Source organism: Grampus griseus (genome assembly GCF_964374135.1).
Source record: "Grampus griseus genome assembly, chromosome: X".
NCBI classification, from domain to species: Eukaryota; Metazoa; Chordata; class Mammalia; order Artiodactyla; family Delphinidae; genus Grampus; species Grampus griseus.
This window is the reverse complement of record NC_138999.1, coordinates 51,905,801-51,933,294: the sequence shown is the minus strand read 5'-3', so window position 1 is coordinate 51,933,294 and position 27,494 is coordinate 51,905,801. Positions and strand designations below refer to the sequence as shown.

At 37.1% G+C, this 27,494-nt stretch overlaps 1 protein-coding gene and 1 pseudogene across 2 annotated transcripts; one reads left to right on the top strand and one right to left on the bottom strand.

Annotated features, from left to right (window-relative positions):
• Positions 1 to 2,181: 2,181 nt before the first annotated feature.
• LOC309839965 (non-homologous end-joining factor 1-like) lies at positions 2,182 to 3,080 on the bottom strand (annotated as a pseudogene). Its single transcript has one exon. The product of its transcript is annotated as a non-homologous end-joining factor 1-like (transcript).
• Positions 3,081 to 18,661: 15,581 nt separating this feature from the next.
• Positions 18,662 to 20,250, top strand: LOC309839529 (thioredoxin-dependent peroxide reductase, mitochondrial-like). The gene has a single exon (XM_082681299.1). The coding sequence runs from the start codon at positions 18,663 to 18,665 to the stop codon at positions 19,434 to 19,436; it is 774 nt and encodes a 257-aa protein (XP_082537425.1). The 5' UTR covers position 18,662; the 3' UTR covers positions 19,437 to 20,250.
• The last annotated feature ends 7,244 nt before the right edge of the window (positions 20,251 to 27,494 follow it).

Below are 27,494 nucleotides of genomic sequence, written 5' to 3'. Positions count from 1 at the left end.
CTGTAAAAATCTATCAAAGCCATCTGATCTAATGTTTTATTTAAGATTGCAATTTCCTTGTTGACTTTCTGTCTGGATGATCTATCCATTGATATAAGTGGGGTCTTAAATTTCCATACTATTATTGTGTTGCTGTCAATTGTATCCCTTTTAGCCTGTTAATAATCACTTTATATATTTTGGTGTTCTTATGTTAGGTACATATATATTATTCACTGTTATGTCTTCTTGATGAAATATCCCCTTTATTATTATATACTATCCACATTTGTCTCTTTTTTCCTTTTTTGGCTTGAAATCTCTTTTGCCTGATATGAGTATGGCTACACCACTTTCTTTTGGCTGATATTTGCTTTTATGCTTAGAGTATAATCTTCCTTCTCTTCACTTTTAATCTATGTTTGCCTTTACAGCTGAGATGTGTCTCCTGGAGGCAGCATATAGTTGAGTCTTGTTTCTTCATCCTTCCATCCACTCTTTGTCTTTTGATGGGTGAATTCAATCAATTTATATTTAAGGTGATTATTGATAGATGAGACAGTATTGCCATTTTATCTTTTGCTTTCTGATTGCTTTATATCTCCATTGTTCCTTTTCTCTTGTGTTTCCATCTGCCATTTTTATTTATTTTTTAATGATGTTTTATTGTTTCCTCTTTTTTGTGTTTTTTTTTTGGGTCTCTGCTCTATATTTATATTTTGTGGTTACCCTGAGGCTTGTGTGTAATTTCATAGATAAAACAGTCATTTTTCTGCTGGCAACATCTAATCTTCATTTACCTAAACAAGTTCTGTCCTTTTCTTCTTCCCCTCTTATGTTATTGTTGTGTTAAATGATCCCTTTTTATGTTGTGAGTTTGTTACTAAACTGAGATAGCTATAGTTATTTTTTAGCTTTATTTTTCCTCCCTTTAAACTTTATACTGTAGTAAAGTTTTTGAAAACCTTTTCTGATAAAGATTTGCAATTTTCTTGTTCTGTCTCTTTGTTACCTTGCTTACAGTTTTGTGTATTTTTGCTATTTTGTTTCTGGTAGAAGAGCTTATTTCAACATCTCTTGTAAGGCATATCTAGTGTAGATGAACTACCTCAACTTTTGTTTGTGTGTGAAACCTTTATTTTTCCTACAGATCTGAATCATAACTTTGCTCAATAGAGTATTCTTGGGTTATAGATTTTAGCTTTCAATATGTTGAGAATTCCATTCCACTCCCTCCTGGACTATAAGATTTCTACTGATAACCTAATGGAGTTTCCTTTCTAGGTTACTATCCTTTTTTTCCTGGCTGCCTTTAAAATTATTTCTTTGTCATTGACTTTTGACAATTTTAATTTATGCATGTTGGAGGTTTTTAGCATTGAAGTAATTAGGTGTTGTCTTAGCTTCAAGGACTTATATATTCAGTTCCTTCCCCAAGTTTGGGAGGTTCTCAGCTATTGCTTCATTGAATTATCTCTCTACTCCCTTCTCCCAATCTTCTTCTGAGATATCCATTATCCTAATGTTGCCCTTCCTAAAAGAGTCTGATAGCTCTCATAGCATTTCCCCCATGGTTTTTATATCTTATTTCTCTTTCCTCTTCTACTTGTATCATTTCTAGTTTTCTGTATTTGAACTCACTAAGTCTCTCTTCCACATTGGTCTGCTCTATTTCCAGTGCTTTCTAATGCATTCTTCACCTTGTTTTTTGTGTTCCTCAGCTCCAGAATTTTGAAATGGTTCTTTTTTTTCTTTTTCAGGAGAGTGTGAGTGCTTTTCATTCCATGCTAAAGAGGAGAGGGTCTCTGAGGAACACCTGGGACTGGGTAGGGACTCTTAAGAAAGGTAGACAAGGCTTCCTAAGCATGCTGTGCCTTTTTGAAAACCTGCCCCATATACTTAAAGTCCATGGTAGATCCTTGGTCTAGAGAACCTTCATCAAAAGAAAGGAGGGTATGGAATTCCCAGAGACTGGCTTCCAGTCGGACAGGGAAGGCCAGTGCCCGATGGATTGGAGCCAGGATTCCCTCAGTTAATAGTATCCATGCCTGTCAACATGAACTTCAGTTATCTTGCCCTTACAGTGGAGTCCCTGACTGTGTAACTCTGTGTCAGAGATGCTGCTGTCACAGGACCTCTTTTCAAGGCGACACTAGGAAACTACTCTCCAAGTCCATCCTCAGCAGTTGAGACAGTGACAGGTTAACTGAAGAGCCCCCCTAGCTTCTACCTCTTGACCTTCAACAACTGAGGTCTCTGCATAGGGCCTGAAGTAACTGTGGCTCTTTTTCAGGCACTGGGAAGGATGGTGCTGAGGAGACCTGCTCTTCTGGCTGATTCAGAAGTTGGCTATCTGTTCCTTGTGAGGAGGCACTGCTTGAGGTCTGGGGATCTCCAGTGCCTTGAAGCTTCTGTCCCACTTGGATCTTTTGTCTGGTGACTGCCATATACAGACTCTGTAGATTTGTGACAAAGGGTTTTCCATCACCAACACTGCATACCTCTGGTATTTTCTCTACCATAAATTGTTCCAAGAAGGAATTCTTTTCAAATGGCTCTGTCTTCAACTGATTTCGGCTCAGCGTAGACCCACTGTCCTGGTAGTCCTGGATCTCTAGATCTTACATACAAAGCAATGTTGCTAGGTCCCTCACTTGGCACTGCAGTGACAGACTCATGCCCATCAGAGGACAAATCAAATGTTGGGAGAACAGTGAAGGGTTAGCTAGGATGCAGTGGAAATTCCAATAGAATGGGAGACCAGAGAGCTCACTCCACACCTGGAGTATCAGCACCTCTGCCACATGATCACAGGAGAATGTAGCTTTGCCAGGGCAAGCACTGTCCTTCAACAATGGGCAAAGCAGGTCATACAAATGACAATGAAAAGCCTCAGGAGGAGCAGTCAGGTGTTTGTTCAGCTCCTTGGCTTGCTGGCTGATCACACTAGTGTCCACCTGTTCAGGCCACACCTGTTGAAGATCTGAAAGCAACAAGGCATAGCCCTGCTTAGTGATATAAGCCTTGGCCAAGAGGGAGTTCTCGGCAAGCTGTAGCCATGCCCATGGCTGCATCTGCAGGCCTTGCTCCAGTTCCTCCATCGTGAGCGGCCTCAAGAGCCCTCACTCTCCCCACGGCAAGCTGGCCCACCCATGCAAACCAAAAGGCGAAATGGTTCTTTTTTAGAATTTTAATTACTTTGGGCTTCCCTGGTGGCACAGTGGTTGAGAGTCTGCCTGCCGATGCAGGGGTCACGGGTTCATGCCCCGGTCCGGGAAGATCCCACATGCCGCGGAGCAGCTAGGCCCGTGAGCCATGGCTGCTGAGCCTGTGCGTCCAGAGCCTGTGCGTCCGGAGCCTGTGCTCCACAACGGGAGAGGCCACAACAGTGAGAGACCTGCATACTGAAAAAAAAAAAAAAAGAATTTTAATTTCTTTGATAAAATATTTCTCTATCCATTAGTTTTATTCCTGAGTTCACTGTATTGCCTTTCTGAGTGTTCTTGTAGCTCCTTGAATTTCTTTATAAGAGCTACTTTGAACTCTTTATCAGTTTGTTTGCAATATTCCATGCCTTTGAGTTTGGTTGCTGGAGAATTGTTTTCTTTTTGTGATATCATCGTACCATGATTTTTCATACTGTTCATGGAAATGTGTCTCTGCTGTAGCATTTGTGTGATTTTGTCTGTATAGCTTTGCTTTTACTATTTGTCCTAGGGTTTTGTAGCATTTGAATTAGCAAACACCTTCCTTATTTCAGTAGGTTTTGTTTACTTTGTTTCTAACAGTTCAGCAGATTGGTAATTAGAAGGCTTTCTGTTGTTTTCCAGAATGTGAAAGTATTGCATAGATTTTTTATTTCTTTTAGAAGAGCTGATTTGCTACTAAATTTGAGAACAACATTATTTTGTAAAAAGCTGGAGTTTAAAAAAGGCTGGTGGCAGAGTGGGGGGAGGTGTGTGCTTAGCACCTCGGGTTTTGGGTGTGTCCTTGGCCTGGTAGAGAAATCATTGGGTGTTTGAGTCCCAATATCCCGTGGGTGAACCACTTGCTATAGTCCCAGGGCAGACAGCAGGAAATGTGTTCCTTCAGTTCTTTTTGTCTGCTTCTTCCCTTTCCTTTCCCCCTGCACAGTCACTGCAGTCTCTCCTCAAAGTGAACAACAGTTCCCTCCAACTGAAGCACCTATGGACTGACAGAACCCCACTCACATCTTTCACCCTCCAACTTCTCTACCAGCAAGGTCACAGCTGTCCCACAGCTACCTCTGCTGCCATGTCCCTGGGCTCTTCAGCTTCCTCCAAGGTCCAAGTCAGCTGAAAGAGGCACAGGTGGAAAGATCCATTGAGAATCTTCATGTGCTGTGCAGAGGCACCTCTGCTTCCTTATGGATAGCCAAATAACTGAATCAAATGGGAGAGAAGAGAAAATGACTTTATGTTGTCATGATGCTGATATCACTGACCTTTTGTTTCTTAATGTAAGGATTTATTGCTATAAACGCCCCACTTAGAACTGCTTTTGCTGCATCTAATAAGTTTTGACATGTTGTATTTCCATTTTCATTTGTCTCAAGATATTTTTAGATTTCTCTTTTAAAACTTCTTCTTTAACCTATTCCTTGTTTGGTATCATGTTGTTTAACCTCCTCATATTTGTGCATTTTCCAGTTTTCTTCTTGTAATTTATTTCTAATTTTATTCATACCACTGTGGCTGAAAAACATACTTGATATAATTTTAATCTTCTTAAAAATATTAAGTGTAGTGTTTGGCCTAACATATGATCTATCGTTGAGAATGTTCCACGTGCAATTGAGAAGAATGTGTATTCTGCTGTTTTAGGATAGTCTATATATGTCTTTTAAGGCTGGTTAATTTATAATGTCATTCATGTCCTATTTCTTTATTGATTTATTATTATGGAACTGTCTATTTGTCCCTCCAATTCAGTCAATATTTGTGTGTCATATATTTGTAAGCTCTATTATTTGATACCTATATGGTTATAATTATATCTTCTTCTTCTTTTTTTTTTTTTTTTGCGGTACATGGGCCTCTCACTGTTGTGGCCTCTCCCGTTGCAGAGCACAGGCTCCGGACGCGCAAGCTCAGCAGCCATGGCTCACGGACCTAGCTGCTCCAAGGCATGTGGGATATTCCTGGACCGGGGCACGAACCCGTGTCCCCTGCATCGGCAGGCGGACTGGACTCTCAACCACTGTGCCACCAGGGAAGCCCTAATTATATCTTCTTGATGAATTAATTGTTTTATCTATCTATTTATTATCTATCTATCTACCTATCTATCTATCTATTTAGTTCTTCTTTGCCTCTTGTAACAACATTTGACTTAAATTCTATTTTGAGATAGCCACCCCAGCAATCTTTTGCTTACTATTTGTAAGCTTTTTCAATCCTTTCACTTTCAGCTTCTTTGTGTCTTTAGATCTAATGTGAGTTTTTGGTAGATGCGACATAGTATTATCATTTTAATTTTAAATCCATTCTGCCCATCTCTGCTTTTTGATTGGAGGGTTTAATCCATTTACATTTGAAGTAGTTACTGGTAAGAAAGGAGTTACTTCAGGTACTTATTTATTTGCTTTTATTAGGTCTTATACACTCTTTGTACCTTATTTCCTCCATTATTGCCTTCTTTTGCATTTAGTTTGTTTTTTTGGATTCAACCATTTTTATTCCCTTCTCATTTTTTTATTATAATGTTTATGATTTTTTGTGTGGTTACAATAAAGATTACATTTCATGTCCTGAATTTACAACAATCTAGTTTGAATTGATACCAACTTAACCTCAATAGCATACAAAAATTCTACTCCTATAAAACTCTATCCTACCAAGTTTTGTGTTGTGATTGCCACAACTTACATCTTTATATGATGTGTACTCAATAACATACATTTATTTTTATTTTGTATGCATTTGTCTTTTAATCCTATGTAGATAAGATTACTCCCTTAGGTAATCAGGTAAATCATGTATTTAGTTAATACCTAGTATGTACCTTAGTAATTCTCTTCAGGCCTTTGAAGAACCTAGTATAAGTTTAAGAAAGCTTGGGATTATTTGGCTCATTGTTAAATACAACTGTGGTGATTTCCTAGTTATTTCATGTTCATTTGGGTTTCTCAGGGATAATTTTGATGCCTAATGTATTGCAAGTTAGTCTTGCATAAAACATCATGAGATGGAAAATAATTACAACCCTGTAGTTGTAGTGTGAAAGCAGCCATAGATAACATGTAAGTGAATGATTGTGACTGTGTTCCAATAAAACTTTATTTTTGGATACTGAAATTTTAAATTCATATAATTTTGGCATGTCACATAATGTAATTCTCTTAATTTTTTCAACTATTTAAATATGTATAAATCATTCTTAGTTCTCTGACTATATTCAAACAGCTTGCCGATCAGATTTGGTCCTTGAGCTATCATTTACTGACACCTACTCTATTAGCTCTGGTTAGCATTTCTTCGCCTTAGTCTGGTTGGATTTCACTTTCTGTGTGTGTATGTGTGAGCATCCTTGCTTCAGATCTCTGAGGAGTCTGTCCTTATTTTCTAAGGACATTACAATCCTGTCAGCTTTACAATACAATCATTTCACAACATTTCCCTACCTTAAATACCTTGATGAGGTCTCTGGCAGTGTTCATGCATTTGATTCACTTTAGGCCAGGGATGTAGTTATATGTTGGTTTATGTGTTGGTTATGTATTGGTTTCCCAATCTTTTTTGTCTCTTATTTTTAATTTGTATTCATATATTACCTACATGCCAGGCATTATTATGTTTATTACACATATTAACTCTTCACACACACAAAAAAAAACTATGAGAAAGGTACAATTCCTATTTTAAAGATGAAAAAATTGAGGCTCAGAAATGTTAAATAACTTGAGCTAATAACATAACTAATAAATGGCAGAGCTAGAATCCATAACTAGGCAGCCTAGATCCAGAGTTCATTCTGACTTTTGATACTTGGAATGTTTTTTATTTTATTTTTCACACAAAAAATAATGTATGAAAGTTCCTTTACAAACCCTGAAAAGTTTATGCCAGCCATACAGGACACCTCCCTTTGCAGCTAAATTAGCATCAGCAGTGTTCTTTGGAAGCCTAGAACTGGTGATAAAGGCACTGCTGTGCTGCAATAGAGAGCCCCTTCAGGGACCTGGTTGAATTTCACTCTCGGTTGATTACACTAAATGACAAATTCATGGTTCTCTATTCTCTTAGTCTGAACTTCATACTCTGGATCTGTCTGGCTCCACTTCCTGTGCTTTTTCTTCTAAAATGGAGCTCAGTGGAACAAAAGAGTAATGTTCTGGATGATTTCTAGTTTATATTTAAATAAACAAGTAAACAAGAATATTTCAGAGAGAACTGTTAAAAAGAAAATAGAACAGGGTGATGAAGGAAAATGATACTGACTGCAATGTTTGTATAGGGCTCGAAGATTAGAGAGAAGCCCATACTGGGTGACATATGAATCAAGACACAAGCATCAAAATGGAGTCAATTTTTCAAAGATCTAGAGACAGATGTTTCAGGCAGAGGAAATAGCAAGTGAAAAAACCTTAAGTCAGAAAGGAGCTTGCACGGTTGAGAAAAGTTCTTTCACCTTTGTCACCAGAAAAAGTGTAAATATTTAAAAAGTGTTTCATATATGCATATACACATATACATACTTATATATATAAAACATGTATTTCTGTACTCACAGTATTACATTATAAAACATATACAAATAAAGATTTAAAAAGATGAGATGAGAAATAAATAAGAATCGATGTTCTAATACATTTTTCCACAGACTATTGGATCATCTTGCATATCTCTTGGCATGTACACTCCCTACTTTTGCAATTGTAGATTTAGTCTATAACATCCATATTTAAATAAACTTAGGTCTTAGAGCCATGCTGCCCAACAAAAATATAAAGTGAACCACGTTTACAATTTAAAATTTTCTAACAATCATATTTAAAAAGTGCAAGAAATATAAGTAAAATTAATTTAAATAATATTTTAGTTAATCTACTATTTCCAAATTACTATCATTGCAACATATAATCAATATTAAAAAGCAAGTTATGAGTGAAATAGTTTACATTTTTGTAATTAGCCTAAGAAATCTGGTGTGCATTTTATACTAACATCCCATCTCAAATTGAACTAGTTACATTTCAAATGCTAAAGAGTCTCCTCTGGCCAGCGGTCACTATATTGCACAGTGCAGACCTCAGGGGCTAATTTTCTTAATGGTATTCCCATCCGTCTCTCCTACTATCTGATTAACAAACTTAGACCCTACTCCTTTTGAGCCAATGACTGGAGCCTTTTTATCTTAGGAGAGCATTTTCTTTTTAATTGCCATGATTTACTTTAACTAAAATGAGTGTCACTGTGTCCCAAAGCAGGGTGAGTAGGGAGCTGGAAACGGAATGTGCTGTGTTTGAAAAAGTTTAGACCATTGAACCATCTAAGAAGGAATGTTCATGGCACATCTGTTACTTGTTTATAGAGCGCCATAAGCTTCTGAGAAGGGAAATATGAGCTATGTCAAGTGCTCTGTGATGACCTAGATGTGTGGGTTGGGGGAGTGGGAGGGAGGTCCAAGAGGGAGGGGATAGAAGTATATATATAGCTAATTCACTTCCTCGTACAGCAGAACTAACACAACATTGTAAAGCAATTTTACTCCAATAAAAAAAATCCCTAACACTTTTACAAAAGATCTGATTTTTAAAAATATTTGTGATCTTGCCATGTGCCAGACATGCTACATTTGCATCATATCTAAGGGTCTTCTTGTATTCCCTCCCTACTTAGGAATGATAGGTGGCTGGACATTTTGTGTTTGCCCAAGGCTCTAACAGAACAAGACATAAATGTATCTCATAAGAACATAGTTGTATAAGTGGAGATGCTTACTTGGTTTAACCCATCCTCAGTACCAAAACTTGATTCTGATACACAGGTGAGGCCCATCTGGTGCTAGTGCAGTTGGTCATCTCTAAATTTTATGTGAATGCCAAAAAGCTTTGTTGACTCCATAACCATGAACTCAATAAACAGTTTACTCATGTGGCTCCTATTACTAAGTGTGGCTAATAGGCCTGTTCTGGCACATTTTGTCTCTCTGTGTTCCACATTTTACTTATTTATTTAACAAACATAGGACTTCCCACTAGCCAGACATTGTTTAAATATTAACTTGTTTAATTTAATTTTTATGACAAGCCATTAACAGATGAAGAAACTGAGGCACAGATAAAGCAACTTGCCAAATGTCCCAAAACTTAGTAAAGAGCAGATCTGAATTCTGACCAAGGTAGCATGGCTTCAGAGTCCCTGTGCTTAATATTTCTGCAAAGTCTAAGTCTCCTAATTTTTTATCTTCATGGCTTTCTCTGTTTCTTCTTTAGGGACTTGACATTATTACTGATCACAAGAGGTTCTTTGTCTTGGTTAACTCTGATGTACATTCAACATGCAGCAGCTCTGTCTTTCTGACAGAAGTGCTCAGAATATCAGATTCTCCTAGGCCCTCTGACAGTAAAAGAGGGCTTTTCAAAATCCCTTTTGTGAAGATTCTTCCTGCTTGAATTCTGAACGGACATTTTCACATTGCTATTACCCCTCTTATAAAATATTACATAGTTCTAAAGCTACATAGGGTGCTGTCATCATTGGATTTTCCTGTATACATAATCCATTGTTATTTATTCATTACAATTTGTTTTCCCTTTGTTGATTTAATTACAAAATAACACACACTCATCCTAAGAATCCTAACAATACAGAGCTATGCATAGTTCTTGGTGAAAGTCTCCAATTCCTTTCATTCCTTTCTTTATAATTCCCAGTTTAATGCCATAGAAATAGACAACACTTCCAGCAGGCTATTCTGCATTTCGCTAGTCACAGCTATTTGAGCTGTACCTCTGGGAAGCACTCTCCGCATTCCTTGGGGTGGGTTACATCCGGGAGGAAGGAACCATTGCCTGGGAAACAAGTCACGTGGGAACCTCTGGACACAAACTGGGTGTCGGGATTCTGACCTGAGCTGGGGTCTGCGCTTCCAGTGAATGCTGTGGGAGCAAGTGTTGGTGACAGGTTAGTGGATGGCCCTGGCACCAATAAGGGCACTGGCTGGGCAGCCTGGGCGAGCTGGAGCCTACCAGAAAGCTTAGATCCTGTGGCCAAGGCACAGAAGTTGGTGAAGTGGAGCGTGGCAGGCAGCCTTATGACAGCTACTGTCCGGTAAGTTAGATTTGAACACCTGGTGGGAGTCAGTAAGGGAAGATGAGATTGGACACAGTTCCTTATGATTCTTCTTTTGTCCAGGGGGACGTTGAACTGACCAGCATGCCGCTAGAGGTAGGGGTGGGGGAAGCAAGGAACAGGGCCAGTGAAGTGGGAGGATCCTGAGACGCTCGGGTCCTGTTTTGCTGGTCCTCTTTCACTCTCTATTTCCTCCTTATTCTTGTTCTTTCTTTTCCTGTTTACACTTTTTCTTTGCTCCAGAACCTGAATTCTAATGTAAGCAGTTTGGCTCCTGAGCCAGTTCTCTGTTAGCCTTCCTGACAGGTGCAAAGAGCTGTTAAAAATATGGAAAAATGGGCAAAGACTCAGAAGACACTATTTACACACAGGAGCAGTAATCTTTTGAAAAAGTCAATTGCCTTCAATAATAAACACACGTGAATAAAACAGGATAGCATATTAAGATTGACAAGAATGGGAAAAGATAGTTTATCCCCAGTGTTGTGCAGGGTTTAGGAAAACTGACACTAAATAACAGTGTTGTTAAGGGTGTAAGTTAGTAAAACAGTTTTGTATTAGGCAATTTGGTTTATGTAACAAATCTGAAAACCTGTTACTCTATGGCCTAGAAATACTATCTGAGGAACTTATCCAACACAATTACTAATAGAAATGTAAACATACTCACACACATACATACAATGTATTCATTAAGCTTTATTTGTAGTAGCAATTAGGGATATCTGGACACTGAATATTTTATGATATTAAGAAATTATTGTTAGTTCTCTATGTGAAAATAGGATCATAGTTATGTTTTAAAAGAATCTTTGTCTTTAGGGATTAATTCAGATATATTTACATATGGAATAATATGATATCTGGGATTTGCCTGAAAATAATTGGTATTGACTAATGGATTAGGGAATAGATGGATTGATAATTACTGAAGTTGGGTGATGGGAACATGGGGGAGTTCATTATTATTATTCTCTCTACTTTTGTATGAGTGTACGGGATTTTCCATAAGTTAAAAAAAAAACTAATTCAAGGTAGAAAATTATGGAAGAGTATTAGTAAATAAAAATCATCTCTAAATCTACTGGATAATTATAACCAGTGTTAAATTTTGGTGTGTGTGTGTGTTGGGGGGGTGGATTGTTGTTCAACATTTGTTCCACTTTCCTGCACTTCAGGAAGAGCATTTAAAAGCACAGATTCAAGTCAGATTGTCTGGGTAAGAATCGCGCCTCTGCCAATTACTAGCTGCCTGATGCTGGATAGGGTACTTTAGTCCTCGGAGCCTCAGTTTCCTCATCTATGAAATAATAACGATACTGTGTATTATCAAATCCAATCAATAGTAAGCTACACTATTACGATTTATGCCACTATGGCAGAAAAATCACTTCCAAATAAAATGATGCACATCTTGATTTCAGAGGTGTTAGAACATTAAAAGATATGAATCTTAGAATTAATGAGATATTGTGGTGTCTACCTTATAGGGTTTTTGTGACAAGTAAATAAGTTTAAAAGTGTAAAGTGCGTGGCACATGAGTACTCACTAAATATGAGTTATCATTATTACCTCATCACCACGATCCTAAGAGTGCTACCTAAGAGTGCTCATGTAGGCATCTTCATGCATTTTTCTCCCATTTGAGCAAGGAGACCAAATTATCGGATCTTGCTTAGGGTTTAATAGCATTACTTCTGGATTGTGGATTTTTTTGTGATATTCTAAATTGATAATGTATGAGAATATACATTGCAGCATGGTTGGTAAAAGAAAAAAAAATATTTGTAATAGCTTAAGCACTCACAAACAGGTAATTGTCAAATACTTTATGGAGATATTCACACTGTAATACTATGCAACTTTGAGAAACAGTGAGGGAGGAGCTCAATGTACTGACATGGAAAGATGTCTCTGTTATAATGATTAGTAAAGAAAGCAAATAATTGAATAAAATGTATAGTTTAAGTAGGAAAAAGCTTATGTTATTTATAGATATGTATATATTTGTGTGCGTGTGTGTGTTGTGTGCGTGTGTGTGCGCGTACGTAGATAGATCGATTCCAAACTTTTAAAAATGGCTGCCTCTGAGAGATTCACATTGGGGGAGGTGAAATGAGACTTTCACTTTTTTACATATGCGTTTGGTATTGATTTTTATACTATGTATTACTTTTGTAATTAAAATATAATTTTGAAAAACTCAAGCATGAGATTTTTTTCAGAGTATGTAAATCTATTCACTAAGTTTTTCTCCTACATAAGATTTGTCCTTTTAACATCTTGTCTTAGGTTTGTAACATGAAACTTTTAAGAATGAAATGAGTATATTTTAAAACACTCTGTATTTTGACAAAGGCCACCCTTTACAAATTGTGAAGTTCTTATAGCCAGCACATTATTTCCAGTCCTCACAGATGCTAAACCTGTGCATAATGGCTTCCTATTATGTAAGTATACTATTAATGCAGCAACACATAACTATTGCTTAGCCTAATACTATTAATTACTTATTTCCCTAAACAAGATTTGCCAAGGGATGTTAATAAACATTAAATTGGAATGTTAATAAACATTCCAATTTAATGTTCCTCTCATTAACTTGGAATACAGAGCAATTTCACTCCAGTTAGAGGGTATTATGATGCTTTACAAGTTATGTATGACCCACAGAATATTTTTTAAAAGAGTTCACAGTGAAATTTGGATTTCCTACATTCTGATTACCTTAGGTTGATGACTCCAATATAGCTCACAGGTATAGACTTCAAGAGTTTAGGTTGGTAGAAGGTCTTTTCCTAGTGGTCTGAAGCTGCAAAATGGCTGCAAAGTCACTCTTTCTGCCAGCTCCCCAATCACCCGCCCCACATCAACAGAATTTGTAACTATTTCAAACTTCAGCTTAAACAGTTTGGAATTTCTTTCAGGTGTCAATGTGAATGTAATATATAATTCCAAGATATATTCTAAAATAAGAGTTACCATGATCTATTAGTTTTTGCTAGTTTATACTTTGAGAAGAAACAGCCCCCAAAATTCAATAACTTACAATAACAAAAAAATGTTACTTGTTGGCTTTGGGGTTCTTCTCTATATCATTTTCATTCTAGAATCTAGGTTGGAGGAGCAGCCCTTATCTGATACCAGCTGCTCTTATTATACAATGAGGAGGAATGATAGAACCATGCAAAGATGTCTCTAAGAGCTTAGGCATGGAATGTAAATATCAAACTTGATATCAATAGAGTAGGAAAGTATAATCCTTTCACAGGGAAGGGTAGAAAATAATGTGGAACACTAATGCAATGTGTTGCAAAAGGTATTTGCCAAATAATAATTTTGCAACATACCCAAGCTCCTAAGTATGCATTAATTTATATGAATATATATTCATAATTAAAACCCTCTCAGACAGGGGATCTTACAATACAATATTTTGGGAGGAACGTTATGTTACAAAAGTTCCAATCATATGAATTTTGGCTATAAATTTCATGGACATACCTACATGTATGTGTGTGTATGTCTTTTGTTTCTGTCATGTTTTACTTATGCAAAAACAAGATTGTGTAATAACATATTACTCTGCAACAGGATATCATGGCCATCCCTGTGTCATGATTGCAATTGCATATATGTGTGTGTATTTCAGATCAGTTAATTTGATGCAGTTCATAAGTTTGGCTTGTGCAGAAATATCTTTTCAAAAACTTTTTTTTGAAATAACATGTTTTAGTTCTTAATGTATGAAACTAATATCTCTTCATTGTAGGAAATTTAAGTATATATGTGGTTTTGTAATAGAGAGAGGAAAACATTTTAAAAGGAATATACTATGGTTGCTTTGTCTTCTATAGTGAGTGTCATAACTCATACCAGTGTGGAAGTAAGTGTGTTTATTGATCTCTTCCTCCCTAAGAGAATACTGGAGAAAAGGAGAATCATGATATTAAACATATTAAACATTTAAGGCCTCTGCTGGTTCTTTTGTGCTTCTAAAGTGTGGTCCACTGTTTAGCAGAGCCCATTAATTAGTCTGTGTAGAAGAAGGTGCAGAGCCTAACTTAAGATAGATGTGGGGCAGTAGTGATGTGAGTACATGTTGTATGTGTGGTGGGTGATGCCTAAGGGAAAGGTGCCTAGAAAGAGGGGACGCAAAACATCTAGAAGCGATGAATGGGGCCATGGAAGAAGGTGCAAGAATGGAGCCTACAGAAGTGGACAAGTGAAAAATTGCTGCTGGTAGAATTGTTGGACAGCATTTACGTTGTAAATGTTCAGTGTTAAGTTGTTTCCCATGTCTTGTTGTGACTTAATTCCACTCCACCCTGCTTCTCAGACCTTCGGTGATGTGTGGATTCATACAAATATCTTGTGTGTGTGATTCTTAAGTGGGCGTATCATGAAACCACCCGGTCACCTGCAAGTAAATTAAAACAGTGATGAGTCAGCATTTTTAATTTTATCATATTGCCATAGAATAAAAAGAATGATGGGTGAGTGATCACTGTGCATTAATTTCCAGTCCATGAACTGGTCTGATAAAGCAGTAGAAACTAGCTTTGAATTCTTGCTTCATTACACTGTCATCCCAGTATACAGGATACATTTTTGTGTCCAACAAATATTTCTAATTTCGTTTAAATTTGTGGTCTTTTGAGGAGGAAGTAGGCTAGGGAAGTGAGGGGTGAGAGAAGACAAGTTCTGATGAGAGTGCTAGAGTATGTGCTGTTGGTAAGGATAATTACCAAACTATTACTGGAGGAGAGAAAGGGAGAGGCAGTCAGAAGAATGAATAGGGAGAAAGGAATTAAATTTTAGACCGTTTTTTCTTAGTGAGAACTCTTCATACAGATGAAGAATATCCAATAGCTGGAATGATGCAGTTTTGGAGGATCTAAAAATGGTGATGACTTCTACTCCAACTTAGAAAGGCAGTTCTGTGGTGGACCATGACCCCAAGCTTCCTTGATGAGACCACTGCCTGGATAATCAGGTGAGTAATCATAAACGAACCAGCTTTCCGTTTATGGTAGTATATTTGAATCTATAGAATATCTTCTGTGACACTTATGGAAGGTCCAGAAAATATAAAATCTAATGTAAGAATCCCCTTTCCCTGCTAGGATGACCAGCTTCACCAGTTTGTCTAGGCTTTCCTGGTTTTAGACTTGCATTCCAGGAATTCTCTCAGTCCTAGGCAAAACAGGGATGGTCACTCTGCTCCAAACCCCTCTCTCCTGCCATCCCCACCCTTTCCCATCCCCTCCACTGACTCAATTTCTCAAACCTTAGCATTGTCTTCTCCCTCTGCAAGGACCCTATTATCCAAAAAAAACAATGAAAATGAAAGTGCTCTGATGACATCATAAACAAGGAAGGTATTGGATTTTTTTTTATCCTTAAAATAAACTTTTCTTTAAAAAAATATTTAGAAAAAGTTAGCAAAGAAGTGTGCCAGAATATTAAGAAATGACTGAGTGGGGTAATTGTGAATTTTTTACTTCTTTACACGTCTTTATTTTTCAAAATTTACTCAAAACAGATTATGACACTTATATTTACCAGATTTAAGCAAGTATAAAAACTAAAAATCAAAAAAAAAAACACTGGGTTTGGTTTCCAAGTTAATGTTAAAGCATCTTTCAAAGTTGTCTTTAAATCTATTTTTAAGTAAATAACATGTCTTATATGGTCCAGGAAACAATGTGAGCTTCTGGGAAGATAGAAGATTCCATTTAATTTACTTAACATTTTTGACTGTCTATTCTGTTCCAATTATTGTATCAGGTGATAACTGATATATATGGTCTTTGGAATATTTTTATCTTTAATTTATTTAAATAATAAGAATGTGTTTAATGATAGGCATATGTTCTTGATAATTATAATGCTAAATAAGGACCCAAATAATATGTATATATTTATATTATCTTCTTCTGTGTAAATTTTTCAGTTTATACAGAACCCTGCATACAGTTTGATTCCATTTTTATAAAACATTATGTGTATATCTGTAGGTGCAAAACCTATAAGAAGAAAATGAAAGGAAATATCCCAAAATGATAACAATGGTTAACTTGGAATGGTTTAGTTATTTATTTCATTTGTTTATACCAATAATTCATTTTTTACAATTTTTATATAAACTTTAAATTTTAGAACAGTTTTAGATTTACAGAAGTATTACAAAGATGGTACAAAGTGTCCCTGTATACCTTGCACCCAGTTTTCCCTATTATTAGCATCTTACATTCATATGATACATTTGCCCCACTTAATGAACCAATGCTGATATATTATTATTAACTAAACTCTATACTTTCTTCAGATTTCCTCACTTTTTTCCTAATATCTTCTCTCTTCGAGGATCCCATCTAGAATACCACATTACATTTAACAGTCATGTCTCCTTAAACTCCTCTTGGCTGTGACAGTTTTCAGACTTTCCCTGTTTTTGATAAACTTGGCAGTTTTCAGGAGTACTTGTCGGGCTTTTTGTAGAATTTCCCTCAGTTGTGATTTACCTGATGATTTTGTCATAAATAGACCGAGGGAGTGCATTTGTTTGGAGAAAGAAAACAGAATACTTTTTAAATAATATCAAGAGTACATACTATCAACATGACTTACCATTATTGATGTTGACTTTGATCATTTGGGATGAATAGTGTTTGTCAGGTCTGTCCACTGTGAAGTTACTGTTTTTCTTTAGGAAGAAAAATCACTATATATAGCCTTCACTTACAGAGTAGAGAGTTATACTCCCACTTCTTGAGGGCTAAGTAGTACATAAATTATTTGGAATTCTTTTTTAAGGGGGATTCATCTCCTTCATTTGTTTTTAGTCAGTTATTAATATCAGTTTGGATTCATGGATAACTATTTCATGTTTTGTGTAATAGTCCAATACTGCATTATTCATTTATTTGTTCAAATTTTTCCAGCTTTGGCCATTCAGAGCTTTTTCAATTGGCTCCTGTGCCCCTTTGACATACTGCCATCAAAGTTTTGAGCAATCCATTACTTTCAGGCACATCAAGGAGGAGGAGTATGGGCTGCACATAATAACTTTCATCCAAAGAGTGGAGTATGGAACAGGAGAAAAAAGAGGAAATACATTGTGGAGAAATCTGAGAAACACTAATTAGCTTTGTAATAAAGGTCAATATCAACAGTGACACCATGTTAATAGTATGTACCTTTGATGTGATGTAATGAAAATGGAATTCAACTTCTTTGGTCTTCCTCACCAAAACATATTATCCCACTCTAGTCATAAGAAAAAAAATCATTAGACACATAGAGAGTTATTCTGTAACATCCTACAATATGCCTGACTAATACTCCTTGAAACTATTAAAGTCACCAGAAACATTATAAGTCCGAGAAACTGTCAAAACAAAGAGGAGCCTAAGGAGACATGATAACTAGAAGTAATGTGATATTCAGTGTAGGTTCTTGACAGAGAAAAATGATATTGGGGAAAAACTGAGGAAATCTGAGTAAAGTGTCTATTTCACTTAATAACACTCTATCAATTTTAGTTCATTAAGTGTAACAAATGTGCTGTAATAATATGGAAAATTGATGTGGAGGTTATGGGAACTGTCTCTACTATATTTGCAACTTTTATATAAATTAAATATATCCTGAAATGAAAACATTTATAAGCTAATCAATTGGGCATATTTTTGGGGTCTTTTTCTGAAGTCTCTCTTCTAATCCATTGATTTATGCATATATCCCTCCAACAATACCACAGTCTTGATTATTGTTGCAATGTACTAAACTTTTTAAAACTGCATTAACATTGGTTTATAATATTATATGTTTTATGTGTACAACATTATATTTCAACTTCTGTGTGCATATAGTATGCTTACCACCAAAGGGTTAGTTTTAATCTTTCATCATACTGTTGACCCCCTTTACCCATTTTGACCTTTTCTATCCATTACTCTCTGGCAGCCAATTTGTTCTCTGTATCTGTATGTTTCTTTTTGCTTGGTTTGTTCATTTATTATGTTTTACTTTTAGAGTTTTTTAATTCCACATTTGTGAAATCATATGGTATTTGTCTTTCTCCATCTGACTTATTTCACTTAGCATAATAACCTCAAATTCCATCCATGTCTTCACAAATGGCAAGACTTCATCTTCTTTAACGACTGAGTAGTACTCCATTATAAATATATACCATATCTTCTTTATACATTCACCTATGGATGAACACTTAGGTTGTTTCCATATCTTGACTATTAAAAATAATGTGATGAACATAGGCGTGCATATATCATATTGAACTAGTGTTCTTGTATTCTTTGGATAAATAAAGAGAAGTGGGGGTGCTGTGCACCCTGAAGATGGCGGCCGTGGCAGGAAGGTTGCTCCGGACTTCGCTTGTCCGACAAGTGAGTGCCATTCCTTGGGGCATTTCTGCCTCTGCAGCCCTTAGGCCTGCTGCTTCTCGAAGAACGTGCTTGACAAATGCACTGTGGTCTGGCTCTGCTCAAGCAAAATTCGCCTTTAGCACCAGTTCCTCATGCCATGCCCCTGCCGTCACCCAGCATGCGCCTGATTTTAAGGGTACAGCTGTTGTCAATGGAGAGTTCAAAGAAATAAGCCTTGATGACTTTAAGGGGAAATATTTAGTGCTCTTCTTCTATCCTTTGGATTTCACCTTTGTGTGTCCTACAGAAATTATTGCTTTCAGTGACAAAGCCAATGAATTTCATGATGTGAACTGTGAAGTCGTTGCAGTGTCAGTGGATTCCCACTTCACCCACCTGGCCTGGATAAACACACCAAGGAAGAATGGCGGTTTGGGCCACATGCACATCACACTCTTGTCAGATTTGACTAAACAGATTTCCCGAGACTACGGTGTGCTGTTAGAAGGTCCCGGCCTTGCACTACGAGGTCTCTTCATAATTGACCCCAACGGAGTCATCAAGCATTTGAGCGTCAATGATCTCCCAGTGGGCCGAAGCGTGGAAGAGACCCTCCGCTTGGTGAAGGCATTCCAGTTTGTAGAAACCCATGGAGAAGTCTGCCCAGCCAACTGGACACCAGATTCTCCTACAATCAAGCCTCATCCGACTGCTTCCAAAGAATATTTTGAGAAGGTAAATCAGTAGACCATCCCACGTGCACCTGCAGCTTCCCACACCAGAAAAGAACCACAGCTGGAACTCACTTTTAGCATTTCAAAGATCATTATTTATAGAAGGCAAAAAAACAATTATGCTTGTATTCGTAAATATTACTCTAAATGTTTTGTTTTTGTAACATTGGCCAAGGCTTTTAAAATGTGGTTAGTTACTAATGTAAGGAGTCCTTTATTAGCAGTGTATGGATGGATGGCTAGTTGCTATAGAATGTGCAGTTCCCCTATTTCTTGGATCATGTCTTCAAAGGGAAAAGGAAACAACTCTTCTTTATCAGCCTTACTTGAACCTTTGTGTACACTAGCGTAGTGTGACAGGCATCAAAACTTCTGATCAAGGGTCCTGAAATTTTCTTCTTGAGTTTCTTTGTATTAAACTGAATTTTCTTTTAAGATCATAGTTTTAAGTTGTTAGCATCAATTGTCTAATTTAACACTTGCAGGACTTCCCTGGTGGTCCAGTGGTTAATACTCTGTGCTCGCAATGCAGGGGGCGTGGGTTCGATCCCTGGTCAGGGAACTAAGATCCCACATACCATGCAGTGTGGCCAGGAAAAGAAAACAAAACAAAACACTTGCAATGAATGTGTATGTGATTGAAGCAGATGTGAATCATGTTTTTTAAAAAACCACCTACAGTGGCCAAGTGACTTAACTGACCATGCATGTTCCCCAGTCCTGAGATTTATACTTTATATGATTATTTTACTTATTTTGTTAGCTGACTTAGTGCCTACATACATTTCTAATATTTATTGGGCATAATTATAAAGGATAATTATTGAATCCAGGGATTGCATTTTGAATTATTCATGCATTTGAATCATTGTAATTATTTTATTTCCTGAAGTGTTCAATGTAAAAAAATATAAAAATAAACATTTTAAAATACTTGCAAAAAAATAAATAAATAAATAAATAAAGAGAAGTGGAATACCTGGACCATATGGTACTTTTACTCTTAAAATTTTGAGGATTCTCCACACTGTTTTTCATAATCGCTGAACCAATTTACATTTCCATCAACAGTGGATGAGGGTTACATTTGCTTGGATTTTCTACACTGTTTTTCATAATTGCTGAAACAATTTTCATTTCCATCAAAAGTGTATGAGGGTTACCTTTGCTCCACAACTTCTCCAATGCTTGTTGTTTCTTGTCTTTTTGATAACAGCCGTTCACACAGCATGAGGTGATAACTCATTGGTTTTGATTTGCATTTCCTTAATAATTAGTGATGTTGAAATTTTCAAGTGCCTGTTGGCCACATGTATGTCTTCTTTGAGAAAATGTCTACACAACTGTTTTGTTCATATATTGATTGATTGATTGATTGATTGATTTGGGCTGTGTTGGGTCTTCATTGCTGCCTGCAGGCTTTCTCTAGTTGGGGCGAGTGGGGGCCACTCTTCGTTGCAGTGATCAGGGTTCTCATTGCAGTGGCTTTTCTTGTTGCAGAGCACAGGTGCTAGGTGCATGGGCTTCAGTACTTGCAGCACGCGGGCTCAGCACTTGTGGCTCATGCACTCTAGAGCGCAGGCTCAGTAGTTGTGGTGTACGGGTTTTGTTGCTCCGTGGCATGTGGGATCTTCCCAGACCAGAGATAGAACCCGTGTCCCCTGCATTGGCACTCCCGTTGTGGAGCACAGGCTCCAGACACACAGGCTCAGTGGCCATGGCTCATGGGCGCAGCCAGTCCACGGCATGTGGGATCTTCCCGGACTGGGGCACGAACCTGTGTCCGCTGCATTGGCAGGCGGACTCTCAACCACTGCGCCACCAGGGAAGCCCGGCAGGTGGATTCTTAACTTCTGTGCCACCAGGGATGTCCTTCTTTCTTTCCTTCTTCCTTCCTTCCATCCTCCTTCCTTTCATTCTTTCTCTCTCTCTTTTTTTTTAAACATCTTTTGTGGAGTATAATTGCTTTGCAACGTTGTGCTAGTTTCTGCTGTATAACAAAGTGAAAGTGAAGCAGCTATATGTATACATACATCCCTATATCCCCTCCTTCTTGCATCTTCCTCCCATCCTCCCTATCCCACCCCTCTAGGTGGTCACAAAACACCCAGCTGATCTTCCTGTGCTATGCAGCTGCTTCCCACTAGCTATCTATTTTACATTTGGTAGTGTACATATATAAATGCTGCTCTCTCACTTCATCTCAGCTTACACTTCACCATCCCTGTATCCTCAAGACAATTCTCTATGTCTGCGTCTTTATTACTGTCCTGCCCATAGGTTCACCAAAGCCACTTTTTCTTTAGATTCCAAATATATGTGTTAGCATATCGTATTTGTTTTTCTCTTTCTGACTTACTTCACTCTGTATGACAGACTCTAGATCCATCCACCTCACTACAAATAACTCAATTTCGCTTCTCTTTATGGCTGAATAATATTCCATTCTATATATGTGCCACATCTTCTTTATCCAGTCATTTGTCAATGGACACTTAGCTTGCTTCCATGTTCTGGCTATTGTAAATAGTGCTGCAATGAATATTGTGGTACATGACACTTTTTGAATTATGGGTTTCTCAGGGTATATGCCCAGTAGTGGAATTGATGGGTCATATATGGTAGTTCTATTTTTAGTTTTTTAAGGAAACTCCATACTGTTCTCCATAGTGTCTGTATCAATTTATATTCCCACCAACACTGCAAGAGGGTTCCCTTTTCTCCACACCCTCTCCAGCATTTATTGTTTCTAGATTTCTTGATGATGGCCATTCTGACTGGTGTGAAGTGATAACTAATTGTTGTTTTGATTTGCATTTATCTAAGGATTAGGGATTAGTGATGGTAAATTAGAGCATCTTTTCATGTGTTTGTTGGCAATCTGTATATCTTCTTTGGAGAAGTGTCTACTTAGGTCTTCTGAAGATTTTTGGATTGGGTTGTTTGCTTTTTAGATATTGAGCTGCATGAGCTGCTTGCATATTTTGGAGATTAATCCTTTGTCAGTTGCTTTGTTTGCAGATATATTCTACCATTCTGAGGGTTGCTTCTTCATCTTGTTTGTGGTTTCCTTTGCTGTGCAAAAGCTTTTAAGTTTCATTAGGTCCCATTTGTTTATTTTTGTTTTTCTTTCCATTTCCGTAGGAGATGGCTCAAAACGATCTTGCTATGATTTATGTCAAAGAGTGTTCTTATGTCTTCCTCTAAGAGGTTTATAGTGTCTGGCCTTAACTTTAGATCTTTAATCCATTTTGAGTTTATTTTTGTGTATGGTGTTAGGAAGTTTTCTAATTTAATTCTTTTACATATAGCTGTCCAGTTTTCCCAGGACCACTTATTGAAGAGACTGTCTTTTCTCCGTTGTATATTCTTGCCTCCTTTATCAAAAACAAGGTGATCATATGTGCATGGGTTTCTCTCTGAGATTTCTACCATGCTCAATAGATCTATATTTCTATTTGTGTGCCAGTACCATACTCTCTTGATTACTGTAGCTTTGTAGTATAGTTTGAAGCCAGAGAGCCTGATTCTTCCAGCTCTGTATTTCTTTCTCAAGATTGCATTTGTTCTTTGGGGTCTTTTGTGTTTCCATACAAACTGTGAAATTTTTTATTCTAGTTCTGTGAAAAATGCCATTGGTAGTTTGATAGGGATTGCATTGAATTTGTAGATTGCTTTTGGTCATGTAGTCATTTTCACAATGTTGATTATTCTAATCAAAGGACACGGTATACCTCTCCATCTTATTGTGTTGTCTTTAATTTCTTTCAACAGTGTCTTTTAGTTTCCTGCATAGAGGTCTTTTGTCTCCTTAGGTAGGTTCATTCCTAGGTATTTTATTTTTTTTGTTGCAGTGGTAAATGGGAGTGTTTCCTGAATTTCTCTTTCAGATTTTTCATTGTTAGTGTATAGAAATGCAAGAGATTTCTTTTCATTAATTAATGCTGCTTCTTTACCAAATTCATTCATTAGCCATAATAGTTTTCTGGTAGCATTTTTAGGATTCTCTATATAGAATATCACGTCATCTGCAAACAGTGACAGTGTTAATTCTTCTTTGCCTATTTAAATTCCTTTTATTTCCTTTTCTTCTCTGATCACTGTAGCTAAAACTTCCAAAATTATGTTGAATAATAGTGGTGAGAGTGGGCAACCTTGCCTTGTTCCTGATCTTAGAGGAAATGGTTTCCATTGTTCACCATTGAGAACAATGTTGGCTGTGTGTTGTTATATATGACCTTTATTAAGTTGAGGTAGGTTCCCTCTATGCCTACTTTCTGGAGAGTTTTTAATCATAAATGGGTGTTGAATTTTTTCAAAAGATTTTTCTGCATCTGTTGAGAAGATCATATGGTTTTTCTCCTTCAATCTGTTAATATGGTGTATCACATTGATTGATTTGTGTATATTGAAGAATCGTTGCATTCCTGGGATAAACTTCACTTGATGATAGTGTATGATCCTTTTAATGTGCTTCTGGATTCTGTTTGCTAGTATTTTGTTTAAGCTTTTTGCATCTATGTGCATCAGTGATATTGGCCTGTACTTTTCTTTATTCGTGACATCTTTTCTGGTTTTGGTATCAGGGTGATGGTGGTCTTCTAGATTGAGTTTGGGAGTGTTTCTCCCTGTGGTATATTTTGGAAGAGTTTGAGTAAGATAGGTGTTAGATAATCTCTAAATGTTTGATAGAATTCACCTGTGAAGCCATCTGGTCCTGGGTTTTTATTTGCTGGAAAATTTTTAATCACAGTTTCAATTTCAGTGCTTGTGATTGGTCTGTTTATATTTTCTATTTCTTCCTGGTTCAGTCTCAGAAGGTTGTGCTTTTCTAAGAATTTGTCCATTTCTTCCAGGTTGTCCATTTCATTGGCATAGAGTTACTTGTAGTAATCTCTCATGATCCTTTGTATTTCTGCAGTGTCAGTTATTACTTCTCCTTTTCCATTGCTAATTCTGTTGATTTGAGTCTTCTCCTTTTTTTCTTGTTGAGTCTGGCTAATTCTTTGTCAATTTTGTTTATCTTCTCAAAGAGCCAGCTATTAGTTTTATTGATATTTAATATTGTTTACTTCAGATTTTTTCATTTATTTCTAATTTTATTTTTATTATTTCTTTCCTTCTGCTAACCTTTGGGATTTTTTGTTCTTCTATCTCTAAATGCTTCAGGGGTAAGTTTAGGTTGCTTATTTGAAATTTTTCTTGTTTCTTGAGGTAGGATTCTATTGCTCTAAACTTCTCTGTTAGAACTGTTATTGCTGAATCCCATAGGTTTTGGGTTGTCATGTTTTTACTGTCATTTGTTTCTAGGGATTTTTTTTATTTCTTCTTTGATTTCTTCAGTGATCTCTTGGTTATGTTGTGGCATACTGGTTAGCCTCCATGTGTTTGTATTTTTTACAGATCTTTTCCTGTAATTGATATCTTGTCTCATAGTGTTGTTGTCAGAAAAGATACTTGATATGATTTCAATTTTCTTAAATTTACCAAGGCTTGATTTGTATCCCAAGATATGATCTATCCTGGGGAATGTTCCATGAGCACTTGAGATGAAAGTGTATTCCGATTTTTTTGAATGGAATGTCCTATAAATATCAATTAAGTCCATCTTTTTTAATGTGTCATTTCAAGCTTGTGTTTCCTTATTGATTTTCATTTTGGATGATCTGTCTATTGGTGAAAGTGGGGTGTTAAATTTCCCTACTATTTTTTGTGTTCCTGTCATTTTCCCCTTCCATGGCTGTTAGCATTTGCCTTAGGTATTGAGGTGCTCCTATATGGGATGCATGTATATTTACAATTGTTATACCTTCTTCTTGGATCGATCCCTTGATCATTATGTAGTGTCCTTCTTTGTCTCTTGTAATAGTCTTTATTTTATAGTTTATTTTGTCTTATATGAGAATTGCTACTCCAGCTTTCTTTTGATTTCCATTTGCATGGAATATCCTTTTCCATCCCCTACTTTCAATCTGTATGTGTCCCTAGGTCTGAAGTGGGTCTCTTTTAGACAGCATATATATGGGTCTTGTTTTTGTTTCTATTCAGGCAGTCTGCGTCTTTTTGTTGGAGCCTTTAATCCATTTACATTTAAGTTTGTTATACATATATGTGTTCCTATTACCATTTTATTAATTGTTTTAGGTTTATTATTTTAGGTGTTTTCCTTCTCTTGTGTTTCCTGCCTAGAGACGTTCCTTTAGCATTTGTTGTAAAGCTGGTTCAGTGGTGCTGAATTCTCTTAACTTTTCTTATCTGTAAAGGTTTTAATTTGTCTGTCAAATCTGAATGAGATCCTTGCTGTGTAGAGTAATCTTGGTTGTAGGTTTTCCCCTTTCATCACTTTAAATATGTCCTGCCAGTCCCTTCTGGCTTGCAGAGTTTCTGCTGAAAGATCAGCTGTTAACCTTATGGAGATTCCCTTGTATGTTATTTGTTGCTTTTCTCTTGCTGCTTTTAATATTTTTTCTTCATATTTAATTTTTGATAGTATGATTAATATGTGTCCTGGCATGTTTCTCCTTGGATTTATCCTTTATGGGATTCTCTGTGCTTTCTCAACCAGTTTATTTCCTTTCCCATGTTAGGGAAATTTTCTCCTGTAATCTCTTCAAATATTTTATCAGACCCTTTCTTATTCTGGGACCCATATTATTGAAATGTTGTTGCATTTAATGTTGCCCCACAGGTCTCTGAGACTGTCTTCAGTTCTTTTTATTCTTTTTTCTGCCCTGCTGTAGTTATTTCCAGTATTTTATCTTCCAAGTCACTTATCAGTTCTTCTCTCTCAGTTATTCCACTATTGATTCCTTCTAGAGAATTTTAATTTTCCTTTATTGTGTTATTTATCATTTGTTTGCTCTTTAATTCTTCTATGTCCTTGTTAAACATTTCTTGTATTTTCTCCATTCTTTTCCCAAGGTTTTGTATCATCTTTACTAACATTACTCCGAATTCTTTTTCAGGTAGACTGCCTGTTTCCTCTTCATTTGTTTGCTCTGGTGGGTTTTTACCTTGCTTCTTCATCTACTGCATATTTCTTTGTCTTATAATTTTTTTAACTTATTTTGTTTGGGTTCTCCTTTTCACAGGCTACATATTCGCACTTCCCATTGTTTTGGGTGTCTGCCCCCAGTGGATACTGTTGGTTTGGTGGCTCGTGTAAGGCTTCATGGTGGAGAGGACTAGTGCCTTTGTTTTAGTGGGTGGGGCTGGATCATATCATTCTGGTGGGCAGGGCCAAGTCCGGCAGTGTTTTGGGGTGTCTGTGAACTTAGTATGATTCTAGGCAGCTTCTCTGCTAATGAGTGGGGTTGTGTTCCTCTCTTGCTATTTGTTTGACATGGGGTGTCCAGCAGTAGAGCTTGCTGGCTGTTGGGTGAAACTGGGTCTTAGCATTGAGGGGAGATGTGTGGGACAGCTCTTGCTGATTGGTACTTTGTGGGGCCAGGAAGTCTTTAGTGTTCCAATGTCCTGAACTCAGCTCACCCACTTCAGAGACTCAGGCCTGAACCAGGTTGGAGCACCAAGTCCCTGTCAGCTACATGGCTCAGAAGAAAAGGCAGAAAAAAAGAAAACATGAAAAAAATATTAAAATAAAAAATAGTAATAAAAAAGAAGAGAGCAACCAAACCAATAAACAAATCCACCAGTGATAGCAAGCGCTAAATTCTAAACTAAATGAACATAAAAATCAGAAACAAATCAGTTGCAGACAACAAACCCTAAGTCTACAGTTGCTCCCATAGTCCACCACCTCAATTCCGGGATTATTAGTTGTATGCAGGGTACATATGCAGGATACATGAAGTTGATTGTGGGGTTTAATCCACTGCTCCTAAGGCTGCAGGGAGAAATTTCCCTTTGTCTTCTTTCTTTGCACAGCTCCTGGGGTTCAGCTTTGGTTTTGGCCCCACCTCTGCATGTATGTCTCCTTCAGCCATCTGTTACCTGCCCAGACAGGAGGGGGTTAAAGCCACGACTGAATATGGCACTCTTGCTTGCTCAGGCTGGGAGGAAGTGAGGGGTACTATAGTCATAATTGGAATTCGTGGCAAGCCTGTAGCAGCAG